General features: G+C 39.5%; 1 protein-coding gene and 1 long non-coding RNA gene across 3 annotated transcripts; one reads left to right on the top strand and one right to left on the bottom strand.

Annotated features, from left to right (window-relative positions):
- Window positions 1-392: 392 nt before the first annotated feature.
- Window positions 393-6,609, bottom strand: phox2ba (paired like homeobox 2Ba). The gene is made up of 3 exons (XM_023829587.2): window positions 2,815-6,609; window positions 1,953-2,140; window positions 393-1,679 (listed from the first exon to the last, which is right to left on the bottom strand). The coding sequence occupies exons 1-3, from the start codon at window positions 3,053-3,055 to the stop codon at window positions 1,251-1,253; spliced, it is 858 nt and encodes a 285-aa protein (XP_023685355.1). The 5' UTR covers window positions 3,056-6,609; the 3' UTR covers window positions 393-1,250.
- Window positions 1,252-10,961, top strand: LOC140582997 (uncharacterized). 2 transcript variants are annotated; one of them, XR_011985789.1, is made up of 3 exons: window positions 1,252-1,368; window positions 9,787-9,884; window positions 10,071-10,961. It is a non-coding gene; the product is annotated as an uncharacterized lncRNA (long non-coding RNA). The 2 variants fall into 2 exon arrangements; XR_011985790.1 differs by lacking the exon at window positions 1,252-1,368 and adding an exon at window positions 2,919-3,031.
- Window positions 10,962-12,725: the final 1,764 nt, after the last annotated feature.

Here is a 12,725-nt window from a genome sequence, read left to right as displayed (position 1 = left end):
ACAGCTCTCTCCATGGTGCTGAAACCATTACGTCACCGCAAACGGTAGGTTTTAGCTGTGAAAACACGAAAACACTCAGCCCCGCGATTGATGTTGCTTAAACTGAACACGCAGAACGTATGTGCGTGTTTCATTCAATTTGGTTATTAAATCATTTTAGATTGCATAATACATGTTTAGTATATTTAACATTTTAATGAGCATTAAAAATTCCGAAAGAGACCACAGGGGGGCACTGCATCACATAACGCTTGATATATCTCGACCGTGTGCTATGGTTTACCTGTTTAAATGACATTTCCGTAGTGCTTTTAATTTAACTGAACAGTTACGTCTTAATCTTTAATTGTTAAAAACTGAAACAATGCATCTAACTAAATACAGGATAGCAATATAAAAGGAAAGAATCAACACACAATGTAACTTTACTTATAATTTTATCAACAACCAAGTCAATGTTACACTTCTGGAAAACTATATATGCACATGTAGAAATATTTTCTTTTAAATATAAGCATTCATTATACCTACATATAAATAAATTTAACTCCTGAACAAAGTCTGAAATGCTCACCGAAAACAATCGTAAAAGGGACATGCAGATGAAATGTAATAAGTTACAATGGTTGTACATTGTTGTCTTTATAGAAAGAAATAAACCCGTGAGGACCTTTTAAAAAAAAATCAAAAAGACTCGTTATAAACTACAGAGAAAACATATCCTATGATCAACTATTGAATTCATTTTTATACTTGTATTAACACTATACAATTGAGCAACACAAACACAGCCGTAGAAAGACACACAAAACGTTTACGTACTTCTGTGAACAGTGAAATGTAATTTGTGCCTTTGGTGAAAATTATTAGAACTAAAATATTAACAGTCATAGGAGGGGGATCCAGGTTAGAATTTAACAATCAACCAACGTTGTGACAGGCAGCTGCTCTAGCCACTCAAGTGCTCACCTAAACACCTCGATATGCAATTTAAAAACATTTTTTTTTAAGTCCGGTGCAAAATGGATCGAGAGCTGGCAACACAACCGACAGGAAGGACAACCAAAACGCCGTGTAACGGTCTAAATTGATCTTGCAATTTTTTGTGTTCATCTTCCTTTCGACATCAGTCTCCAGTATGTTCTGACGTTTCCTCTTGTATTAGTTATGACAGTGCACTTTACAGAGTTAATTCGGATTTTTGTTGTTGTTGTTGTTTGTTTTCATTTGAAACGTCTTTTCGTCAGTGATCAAAACATGCTAGTTTTTACTAAGGCGCATTTGGCTCCGTTTTGTCTCTGCAAAGAAGACAATACGCTCGCGAATGGTCCACCTAAGGAGTCCGGAATGGACGTGATGGTGCTTGGGGTAGGTGCCCATCCCTGATTCGGTGCAGTAACCCCTAGACCTCCAGCCAGTGACGTCTTCACCTGTTCTACTGGACCATTAGCGGGGTTAACCTGACCTCCAGTCGGACTTGGTCCCCCACAGCTAGTGTTGGGATTAGGGGTGGGACCGGGACCGCCTGTACTGTCTGGATCGGTAACTTTCGGTTCTTTGCTCTCTTCGTCCCTCGGGTCCGACTTCTTCCCAGACGATCCGTTCTTCGCAGCCGCAGCCGCCGCAGCCGCGGCCCGTTCCTGTTTGCGGAATTTCGCTCGTCTGTTTTGGAACCAAACCTTCAAAACATTTGAAGTTAAATGAATAAGGATATCTACAATTGCAAAATAAAATGCAGCCTTTTCTATACGCAAAATAATTTTGCTTTTATATTATACATTTAAAATTTTAATTAACGTTGCATGATAGTCAACTGTATTTTGCAGTCCAGTGTTTGAGATATTAAAGAAACTGTGCGACTGTGACGTCTTAGCAATTCATTTCTGTTTTCTGAAGTATAATGGTTTGCCGGAAATATACACAGAATTTGTGGCTTCGGGCTTAAAACGAACCTGCACTCGTGCTTCCGTGAGGTCGATTTTGAGCGCCAGCTCCTCTCTCGTGTAGATGTCGGGATAGTGAGTCTCCGCGAATACTCGCTCTAGCTCCTTCAGCTGGGCGCTGGTAAAGGTGGTCCGGATCCGCCTCTGTTTCCGCTTCTCGTTGAGGCCACCGTGATCCGTAAACAGTTTGTAAGGGACTGGAAGGCACAGAAAGGGCACAAATGAAATAAACAGATGCTAAAAATATTGTAAATGTACTGAAAGTCCAAAGCAATTCGTCACTATAATCAAGTTAATGGACGGTATCATAGAGAATACAGTAGATCCAGTAGCCGATCAGCTTTTATATATCAACATAAAACATATACAGCCATAAACAAATTTCATCTAATAACCATAGAACATATGGATTGAAATTGTAATTCAATACCAAAGATCAATTAATTGTGCACAGTAAAATTAATTTCCATTTTAAGTCAATTTCTTTTTAAAACGTGAAAACTGTTATAATGTTATAGTCCTTGTCGGTCATTGTAATGTAAAAGTGCTGTGACTATAATGAGCTTCAGTCTTTGTTTATTTAATTATTTTCTAAGCTTTGCGTCTCATCGCAAAGTAAATAAATTATGCCTATCATTTTGGCAGCTTAAGGTAATTTTGTTGGCGGTTCGGGTGTGACAGGGATAGTGTAACCGGGTAACTGAATTACCTCTTGCCTGCAATCGCTTCTAACGTGATAAATTCTTTCATTTGTGTAAGCAAATTTCGTTTGGTAAATACTAAACACATTTCCATTTTCAAATGCAATCACGGCCTGCTATATACCGGGAGAGAGCCTCTTTCACACTGGAGAAAGCTGGTAAGCGCTTACCTGCGGCGTACGGGCTGCTCTGGTGGTCCCGCAGCGTCCCAAGACTGCAGGAGCCCGGTGTGAGGGAGGGACACCCCGAGGTGGCCCCAAACGTGGTCCTGATCGGATTGTACTGAAACCCACCCGCTTGACTGCACGAACTGAAGTCCGCATAGGCTGATGCCAGGCTTGAAGTGTCCATTCCGGCCATACACGACTCATAGGCAGAGGAATTTAGGTAAGAATATTCCATTTTATACATTTGAAAAGGCTCGGTAAGACGAAAATCTGCAGTCTCGAAAATATCTATAACTCAGAGAGAACAGAAAATATGGCAGATGGAAATAAAAAGGGAGGAAAAGAGCGGGATAGATAACGGTTTTAATATTTGTTTTGAAGAAGGCTGGACTGGGTAGATGTGCACTGCTCAGCGCCTGCTTCCAAACTGGCCTCCTTTATAGGAACGGCGCCTTGTTTTATGAAAAGCCTCCTATGAGCCGCCTAGACCGATGTCTCTAGAGCATATACTCCTCATAATAAACTTGGCTCTTTCCACTTGGACAATGGCAAAGCGGTTGGTCTTATTGCTGGCGCTTTTTACATGACAATAACTCATCAGTCTATTGGGCTGGCACTGGGGACCGAGCTGTCCAACCTCCCCGATCATTGATTCCCCGCATCTCTAATTAGAATTTAATACCACACCATTACCCACAGACTCCCTCCATCCTCTCTTCTAACCATCTCCTTGCCCTTTAATTCAATCACACCACTTGGAAATAATGAAAGTTGGGTGACGATTCTCCCTGATCCAATTTTGCCCAAGCTTTTAAGCCTTTTAACTGATCATATACCTTGGGCACAAATTTTAGATGGTATTTTCCCGCCTCTTCACTTTTCTTTTTTTTCCCGTCGGTTCTTGGCTAGGAGAGCCGCAGCTCGAGTGTCATACTATAGCTTCCTTGTAAGAATGTTACACGCTCAATTTAACAACAAACCTGCCCCCCGTAGAGCATGAAATCTTTTAAAGGAAACAGACAGTGAGATGGCGACTTCTAACAATTGCATGGGATGTCAACCGAGCCTTCCTCTCGATAAACAACAACAACATTAGTATTGTTGTTGTCGTTGTTATTATTTTTGTTCTTGTTGTTGTTATGTAAAATAAGAATGGGTAAAATAAGAATAGCATTGAAATTCTCAAACATGTACGCCATTATAGAGAACATTATGCGAAATTGCACGCCTTTGTTTTTAATATTTTACATTTATATCGCGCTGCTGAAAGCAGTCGAGGTTTTAAAAGTCCCGTTAAATTGGGTCTTTAGCTAGACTATTCGATTACGATACACTGCAGTTAATGGACTGTATAGATACAAGTTTGCCATAATGGCGGGACCGGCAGATGTAATGTTTTCGGATCGACATACCTTAAGATTCATAAGCTCATAACAGTGTTTATTTTCGCAACTCCCGCTCTATAAACACATCTACATTATTTTATGTGATTAAAATGCGTCCGTAATTGGTTTTATTGCGTTCATTATTCTCGTTATAAGCACAGCAAGTATTTAGTAATTAAAGTAACAAACTCGCCGTGTCATAATTTGCGCATTTAGGCCTGCAGTATTAACGAAGCTAAGTGGCTAATTTTGTTATTGTTTGTTGTAGATCTTTTGCGCGTGTTCATCCTTTCAATAGACCTACCGCAAATTAGATTGAATGTTGGACTCATTTAAAATCAGAAATGCAAATTAAAGAATAAGCCACTTTGCAGTTTTACTTGTTTTGTCTTAAACGATTAGATCCCAGTTCCCAATACTATATCTATTCTTTTTAACGTTGCCCTAAAATACTTTTAGGCTTCGGTTTTTATTCCCATTGAACAGCGGTCTGACGATAGCGGCATTTTGTTCGAAATCATTTTTATATCTCCACATGGTTTTATTGCTACACTAGTTTTACACAGATGATTTGATAGAACGAGGGGTGTCAGTTATTTATAACACTTTTCTGCGCAACAATGAAAATAAATGTTCAGCCAGTGACAGTGGAAAATAAATTGTACGGACTTAACGGCTTCTTGTTTCCCGGTCTCCAGGCACATATAAAAAGAGGGATACGAAAACATGTGTTCTTGGTACCCTAAACTTATAGAGCAGAAAAGACAGATGTGAATTCGGGCGATATTATCCAAGATATTTATCTAACTTTCACCCAGTATATGAATAAATACTTGGTTCTAGATAAGCAATTCTCAACCCGAAAGTCTTGGAACAGGCCTATAGCAGGCACAGGCCCATGGATTTCTATAGCTTATTTGAGAAATGCTTTGCGATGTTAAAAATTGCAATTTTCGTTACTGAAATAATATGAGCAGCATTGTAAACGCGTTCCCTTGCTGGAATGAAGTTTCTTTTTAAGTTGTCCCGGATTTCCTATTTAAATAAACCGTTAGCTGAATCTGCGCGCCGCTACGGCGTTTCTTTATCTCCTTTATTCCTTCTTTTGCTGTTTGTTTCGTCCTGAAAGAAAGATAAATGACAAGAAAAGTTCATTCTTTCCTGACACATCCCAGCCCCCCTTATGTTAATGTTGTCTTTCTGCACGCGAGTCCTGGCTAAAAGTTGTACCAAATGGTTAATTTGATTATTGAAACCAAAGACCAACTGCTTTGCTGACTTCCCAACACGCGTCTGTCGAAGAAGAAAAAAAGAAACCATCTCTAAGAATTAATCTAATATACCACAAAGAACGGGTAAGCCGTTTACCATATATTTTTCTCAATCAAACAGAATTACCCTATAATTTTAGTCATCGATTTTTTTCTCATTCTTTTGGCCCTGCAGTGTGGTTCTAAAAGACTACAATCCACCAGCCACGGAATGGTCCACCTTAATGCATCTTTACGATGTCAATTGGTTCCAGGCGCAGAACATCAGAATAAAAGCAGAATAAAGCAGAATCCAACCAGGTATTCACGTGAACACCTATCACGAACCTCATTTCCGTAAAGTTTCATTACAATGGAATAACTTCGAATGAAAATTAATTGTTTTAGATTATTCGCTATAACAAGCACGCACGATTTAAGTGTAACTAAATGAAATGACAATTAAAAAATAAATTACCGCATAACTTAAAAGACACCTATGTACACGGTATAGTTGGATTTAGTGTTTAAAATACATCCGGCCCGAAGAACCCACATTTAAGTTCATAACTGACAGATGATTCCCACGGACAATATAAAGTCCATAAGCGATTGGAATCCCTTTAGAATGCTTTAACTGAAGACATAAGGAATGTTGGTCGGTAAGAAACACGCGGGCAAACAAAATGCCATTGTACAGCTGCATCAATACACAAAGAACACAGAGAAGGGAAACAATAAAAACCGCGAGGAGCAAAAAAAAATGCTGTCAGATTAAACTTAACGTCTTACTTCATTTAAGTACATTTCCCTGAGGCGAAAGAATAATAATTAAGGTTAGGGGAAATAATCGTGAAACCCAAGGGAACATAAATAAAATATTATATATTATATATTCCTTAGGGTACCTCTAATTCCTTTATTGCTTGATTTCTCAATTTAACGGTAAGATTTCCAGGCCATTTATCAGTTGATAATCGGTGTTGAGTCATATGTTGTGCGATTTAATACAATAGTGCGCTAGTGTATTGTAAACATATATGTTTTGCATCCAAAAAAATATTATTTTTCATGTCACCAAGTTGGCTGATAATATAGGCCTAATACGAATAACACGTTTGGAGATGTCAAGTAAAATTTCATCTTTATTTATTTTTTGCATATGAAACCGTAGGCTCTTTAAAAGTAGCATGCTCATAACTGTATATTCACAAATAAATGATTAACCAATATGAATCTTTCAAAGTACTACAACTGGCTACTTATTTTCCCCCGAAAGGAAAAAAAATAGCTAGCCTAACTTTATTGAAGCTAGATAATTACGCACATACGAGTCATGACAGATCTACAAAGCACCAGTCATTCGAAGAATGATGACACTCAACACGTAATCCCCAGAGTTTAATGTCTTTAAAGTTGTCCTTCTCTTTCCTGTAGTGCTTCTTACTGTGGTAACATCTGTTTGGAGTTCGGTAAGAGTGCGTTTGAACAGACGCACATATGTAAATTGACATCTTCCCCTCACCAAGAAAGAGGGTAAGATAATTTAATTTCCAACCATCCATTTTTTTTGCTATAAATCATCTACGGAGAATGTAGCCTACGTAAAATCCGTACGCAGTATGAGAACAATGTGAATCACAATGTATACTATTCTTAATGAAAGCCTTATCGGCAAATTCCAGGTCTAGGACGGTATAATGTTACATTAACAATTGTAAAATTATGTGAGGTGAGTATTAGTCGTTGTAGTTCTTCAATACTGAATCAAAAATATAAGTCTACGATTTAATTTAAATATGGCCTTAATCGGAATATTTTAAATTAGTTTCACATTTGTGCGTTTAAGAATTGATAATGCTGGTATTTATGCGATACCGGCTGAACTAGACATATTACTATACTTTCACAGATCATTTTTAGGAGACAGGGTACAGATATTTTAGGCAAACGCACCTGCACCACCTACTGAAGGAATGCCGGACCGAACAGGGTGGTTTGTTTGTAGCCTTAGAGCCTCACGCCGGGGCTCTCCAAGTGACCGGGAGAGCAGGCATGTAGGGAGGAATTATCATACTAATCTCATTTTAGGGATAAAATTAGTAAACACATTGCCCTCAAAGGCGGGCGCTGCATTGGCAAGATGCCGGCTTGGAATCAATTACTAAATTAGTCCAAGCTCAAAGTCGACATTAACAGAAAAAATTGCCATCGACCTGTCTGAAATACGATAAAAAATATTCGATCATTAAATATATGAACAATGTTTGCAAACCTGATTCATAAAATTATCAAAAATAACAGAGTGCTCTGTCATCATTTCATCTTGCGCTATTTATCGGGGGGGGGGGGGGTGGGGGGGGTCTGCGTCGCTACTTGGAAAAGACCGAATACAAACGTAACGTGAGAAAATGGCCGAGATGAGGAAGTAGGCAAATTTAAATTGTGGATATGAATACGGACGATGGGGATTAATAACGAAATCTTTTGTGTGGTTTTACTGTCCGAAAACTTTCACAATAATTTGTCAGCGTATTCATGAGGTGCAGCTCCTTACCATGAGCAGTCGGGCGACCTCTCTGGTGTCAGGGGGTGGGCGGGCAAGTGGGCAGGTTTTATTTAGCTTTCCGGTATTATACCGCGCATCAGTAATTGACAATTATTACCTCGAGACTCATATATCAGCTGTCTGGGTGTTATTATGGCTGAATAGAATAGCTGTTGGGGAAGTCAGGGTCACCATCATTAACCAGCTCCCGTCTCCTGGCTTTACCACTAGCGGGCCCCGAAGGCATAAGGGCCGCCGAGCATCCGCCTGCATTTAGTACCATTGCGTTTTGACAATGTGCCCATCAGCTACTTCGCCAACGTACAAGAACGCTTTTGTTTATACGCGGGTTTACAGGAATTAAGTGATTAAGTATACCGTTTCTTTTTTTTCTCTTTTTACAGGGCAGGCGGAGGCGTTTCTGGTCAGCGATGCAGATGATTGAGTGTTTTTTAATGCAAATGCTTACTTTTGTCTGGGGAGTGTATGATGGGGTCACACTTTGTGCTTAAATGAAAGATATAAATATGAATTCGCATCGATCATAACGTGCTTATTATTATCATTTGTATTATTATTACTAACCGTGATAATAGATGGCACTGTACCCTGCGTAATAGCGATAGATGGACGGATGCATAATCATTTATAACAGATTATTATTATTATTATTATTATTATTATTATTATTATTATTATTAGCTTCAGACTGATTTTGTAAATGAATGTTATTCAACAATGGATTTTGATGTTTGCAGCAGATCAAATTCTAAATGTTAAAATGTATTTGATTAAATGGACCAAAAGCAAGGAAGATAAATGAATAGATACTTTTAAAATACGACAAAGGAGCATGATACAGAATGAAAGCATGGAAATCAATGTTAATTGTCTTCCTGCTGAGGAACTGAGAGACGTAGCCAGAAGGTTACAGGTGCCTCGGCTGAGGTGACCCTGAATCTGCAGTGACCTATAACCTATGAAAGTTGGCGCTATATCAGAGCATCAGCAATATGTATGCATGCGAGTAGATAATTCAAAGCTGAAACTTTCAACTTTTGCTCCATCATAGGTTATAATTGCCTGACATTAACAAAAACCTGGTTTTAAGTGTTATAGGTGTATTTGCTGAGTCACACGTTTCAGGTTAGAATTATGACAACAGGCAGGTTTTCTGTGGTATCTTCACTGCTGGAAGAGTTTAAACACAGCTTGCCAGTTTCTTATCTCCATTGCTGAGGCTCCAGGTTTAATTTGAGGTAACATTGTTTCACAGGTGAGTGGTTGAGGATTTCATCATGTGCCCCTCACTATCACATAAAAGAATATCTGCACATTTTGGGGATGTCCCACACACCTCGCAGTTTTCTGAGGAAAATAAAATATTTTCTACAGGTTGACTGAAGGTCATTATGGATCTTTCAAAATGTAGCATGTGTTTTTTTTAGCTTTAAACTCTTAAGAACTACTGCTCCAAGGCTGAGTATTATATTGTCTGGATATAATTTCGTTGTAATTTTTACAATGACAATAAGGGCCTTTATTCTATGCTATATTTGGTTGGATTGTGACATTGTTAGCCAAGACCAAACCAACCAAATAACATTAGTAGCTTGTTGACCATTAAGGAATGGAATCTATCCATCTGTCTGTCTGTCTATCCATCTGTCTGTCTGTCTCCCTGACTGTCTGTCTGTCTCCCTGATTGTTTGTCCTTCTATCTGTCTGTCTGTCTCTCTCTCTCTCTCTCTGTCTGCCTGCCTGATTCTGTCTGTCTGTCTATCTGCCATAGGAATTTTTGGAGTTCAACTTGCCTTCTCTTTCCCCGCTCGCTGCTCGTCCCACATTTGTGAATGTTGCCACCTCTTTCCTCCCCAGTCCGACATAAAGGTGGGTGCTTTCTTCCCCCTCCACGCACAGCGGATTGATGTCATTGTCTCGGCACACTGACCTTTGTTGTAAGACCCACAGCAGACATCACAGACTCTCACATCAATTTGCCGCAATTGGATGTGGCATCTCGTGGCTAACTCAATTTGCCGAGAAGTGCACCTGGCGCTGTCTTTCTCCCCACAGATCGGCCGAGGGGGGGGGGGGTCACGGGATCTCCTCCCGGCAGATGTCTCCAGCTGACGAGGTGCTCGTGTGTCTTCCAAGGTCTGGGCAGGATGTCTCCAAACACTGCAATGAAAGCCATTAGCTGAGTGGTAATCGAATTACTGGATGTAAAGAGGATGGCAACTTAAATGCAGGGAGATGGAGAGAAAAGGAGAAGAGGGAAAAGTTTACTGTGCATTTAATGCTGTTAATTGCATTGTGCTTGTGTGTGTTCTGTGTGTAAAGATGTTTTGTGCGCGGAAGCAGGTCACCTGTCAGAGATGAAAAATAAGCAGGATTATGAACATTAGGTAATGAGTCAGGCTAATCTACATCCTGGCAGGGGGGAGATGAGGAGTTGGGGGCTTCGTTTTGTTTTGTTTTTTGCCTTAATTAATCAGATTATTTTAAATTGTAACAAATGCGCGCAATTCTAGAATGTAACGTGTGTTGGTATGTTGTAGCAAACAAAGGCAACAAAGGCCTGCTTTGCACTGACAGTCTACCTACAGCATTATAGTGATATCCACTGACCCTCATTTTCATTGGTCGGTACAAGCGTACAAGATCGAGCCAATGGAAGGTTCTCAGGCAGATAAGCGACCTTGTGTTTTTTCACAAGGTTCCACCATTTTAATATAAAGCGATGCTGCGTGTATGAAGCACGTCTGGCCCATGGTTGTGAGGGAGACAGTCAGTCGCCGATCCACCAAGAGAAGCGCCTCTCCATTACTGTAGCCGTCAACAACGTCTTGTGAGCCAGTAGAGGCTGACCTCAGAGAAGTGTGTTCTCTGTTCAGTAACTGGGTCTGTGTTAAATTCAGAATAAATAGCTGCATGTCTACATACAGGGGCAGATTTATTAGTGGTCACAGCCGATGTGGCGCCTTAGGTGAGCGCCCCCAATAGCGCCCCCCCCCCCCCCCCCCCCCCCCATCTGAGGCAAAGTGAAATTGGCTGGCTATCCTAAAGCTATAGCCCAGGGCCCAGGCAAAAATTCGGACCCCATGTCTGAAAAAATCCCTAACCCTAATACCTGAGTGTCCATGTCGATATCCGCCCAGAACCCCCCCCGTTTACATATGTACACACAGACACCAGATTTTTTAAAAATAAGACTTTGTTTTGCTGCAATAAATAGTGTCAGAAGCCAACAGCCGTATAATAGAAATTCCAAGTCCCTGGGTGTCTTATTTAATCTTATATTACATTTTTCCAAAAACGAAATAAAAGAGTGGATCAGAATTGAGAAAGCGGTGACTCTGCGCCGAGACCCGCAGACTGTCTAAGCCCCTCTGCATTGCAGTTTCCGATTTTGTAGCCTGTAGAAATTATTTAACCATCTTTCACTTTCGGCGTGGAAATGTGTTTCATTTTATCAGCACTGCTGATGTTAAGGTACAATGAAGTAAATGTGTACAATGAAGTTAACGGTCTTTACACTTGTCTTCTGTGTTATGGGTAGGGTTAACGGTAATATTAATTGTAATATAAATTCTTAGCATTTTAATCAGCAAAAAGTAAACGGCTGAATATCGAGGTGATTATGGGCAATTTCACTTCCTCAGTAAAAACTAATATGCTACTATACCGTACGACTATGGTGTGCAATGACTGGTCTGCTGCCGCTAATTTGTACAATGACTTTTTCATTATCTCTGAACGTGGAATACCTCAACACTATGTACAATATTAATATTATCACATAAAATTCTGGCTCTGTGAGCGACTTCAGTGAGTATAAAATGCACCTTATCCAAACTTTCACTCTACAGAATTTTGCTTATCTTTCACAGTGAACTAGTCACATTGCAAACTAGTTACATAATTACGCATAGTAATTTCTAGAAATACTATAAAGATTATATATCTTTTTTCCTAAAGAGTTTATATTGTATCTTATTTGGCATCTATTCTATCTTTCACATTTTATTTAATTTTTGTTTGCGATATATGACTTTGTTCATTTTGGCATATAGCGTTCATCGTGTCCACTGGTGTCTCTATCTATCTGTGCAGTTTTTCCCTCTGGGATCAATAAAGTTGTTCTGATTCTGATTCTGAAAAACCAAAGAAAATGAGCTATTGTGAGTCATTATGTTGAACATAATAGATGATCAGACAAGAAATATTGTTTTGTATGTAGAGACTCTTAGTTGAAATTTGTTTCTTTAGTGGTTCCAGCCAGCTTTCCTCATCACCCTTTCAGATATTTCTTGCATATATTTGTAGCTGTTTCTCTGCACAACAGAATGACAGAAGTTTCCAGAATTACACCAAAGCTGTCCTCTCCCTTCCAGTGTTCTGTCTGTCTCTCTTTAGTCCTCAGTCCTCAGGTTACGAATGAGATCTGTTCCCTAAGTCTGTTTTTAAGTCGAATATGTGGGTAAGTAGGAAAAATAATAATACTGTACATAATAATGATAATAATAATACAATAATAGTAAAATTAAATACAAACGGTACTGTACTATACTGTACTATACTGTACTGTACCTCGAGCCGACAAACTGCTGAAGCCAGCAATGTCTTCACAAGCTTCACGGAGTAGTGCGTGCGTTCGTTATTACGACCTATTTAATCCAAATTTTAAATAGAGTAGACTTGATGCCAGTGTTTTCGTAAGTAGGAGTT

Source organism: Paramormyrops kingsleyae, chromosome 25 (assembly GCF_048594095.1).
Source record: "Paramormyrops kingsleyae isolate MSU_618 chromosome 25, PKINGS_0.4, whole genome shotgun sequence".
Classification (NCBI taxonomy): Eukaryota; Metazoa; Chordata; class Actinopteri; order Osteoglossiformes; family Mormyridae; genus Paramormyrops; species Paramormyrops kingsleyae.
Note: the sequence above shows the minus strand (reverse complement) of the source record. Positions and strands in the feature narration are given on the sequence as shown.

Coding starts and splice junctions, on each gene's coding strand:
- phox2ba (XM_023829587.2), bottom strand. CDS start 3,055: ATGTATAAAATGGAATATTCTTACCTAAATTCCTCTGCCTATGAGTCG. Junction 2,141..2,814: donor GAGCAGCCCGTACGCCGCAG/GTAAGCGCTTAC, acceptor TGTGCCTTCCAG/TCCCTTACAAACTGTTTACG. Junction 1,680..1,952: donor TCACGGAAGCACGAGTGCAG/GTTCGTTTTAAG, acceptor AATGTTTTGAAG/GTTTGGTTCCAAAACAGACG.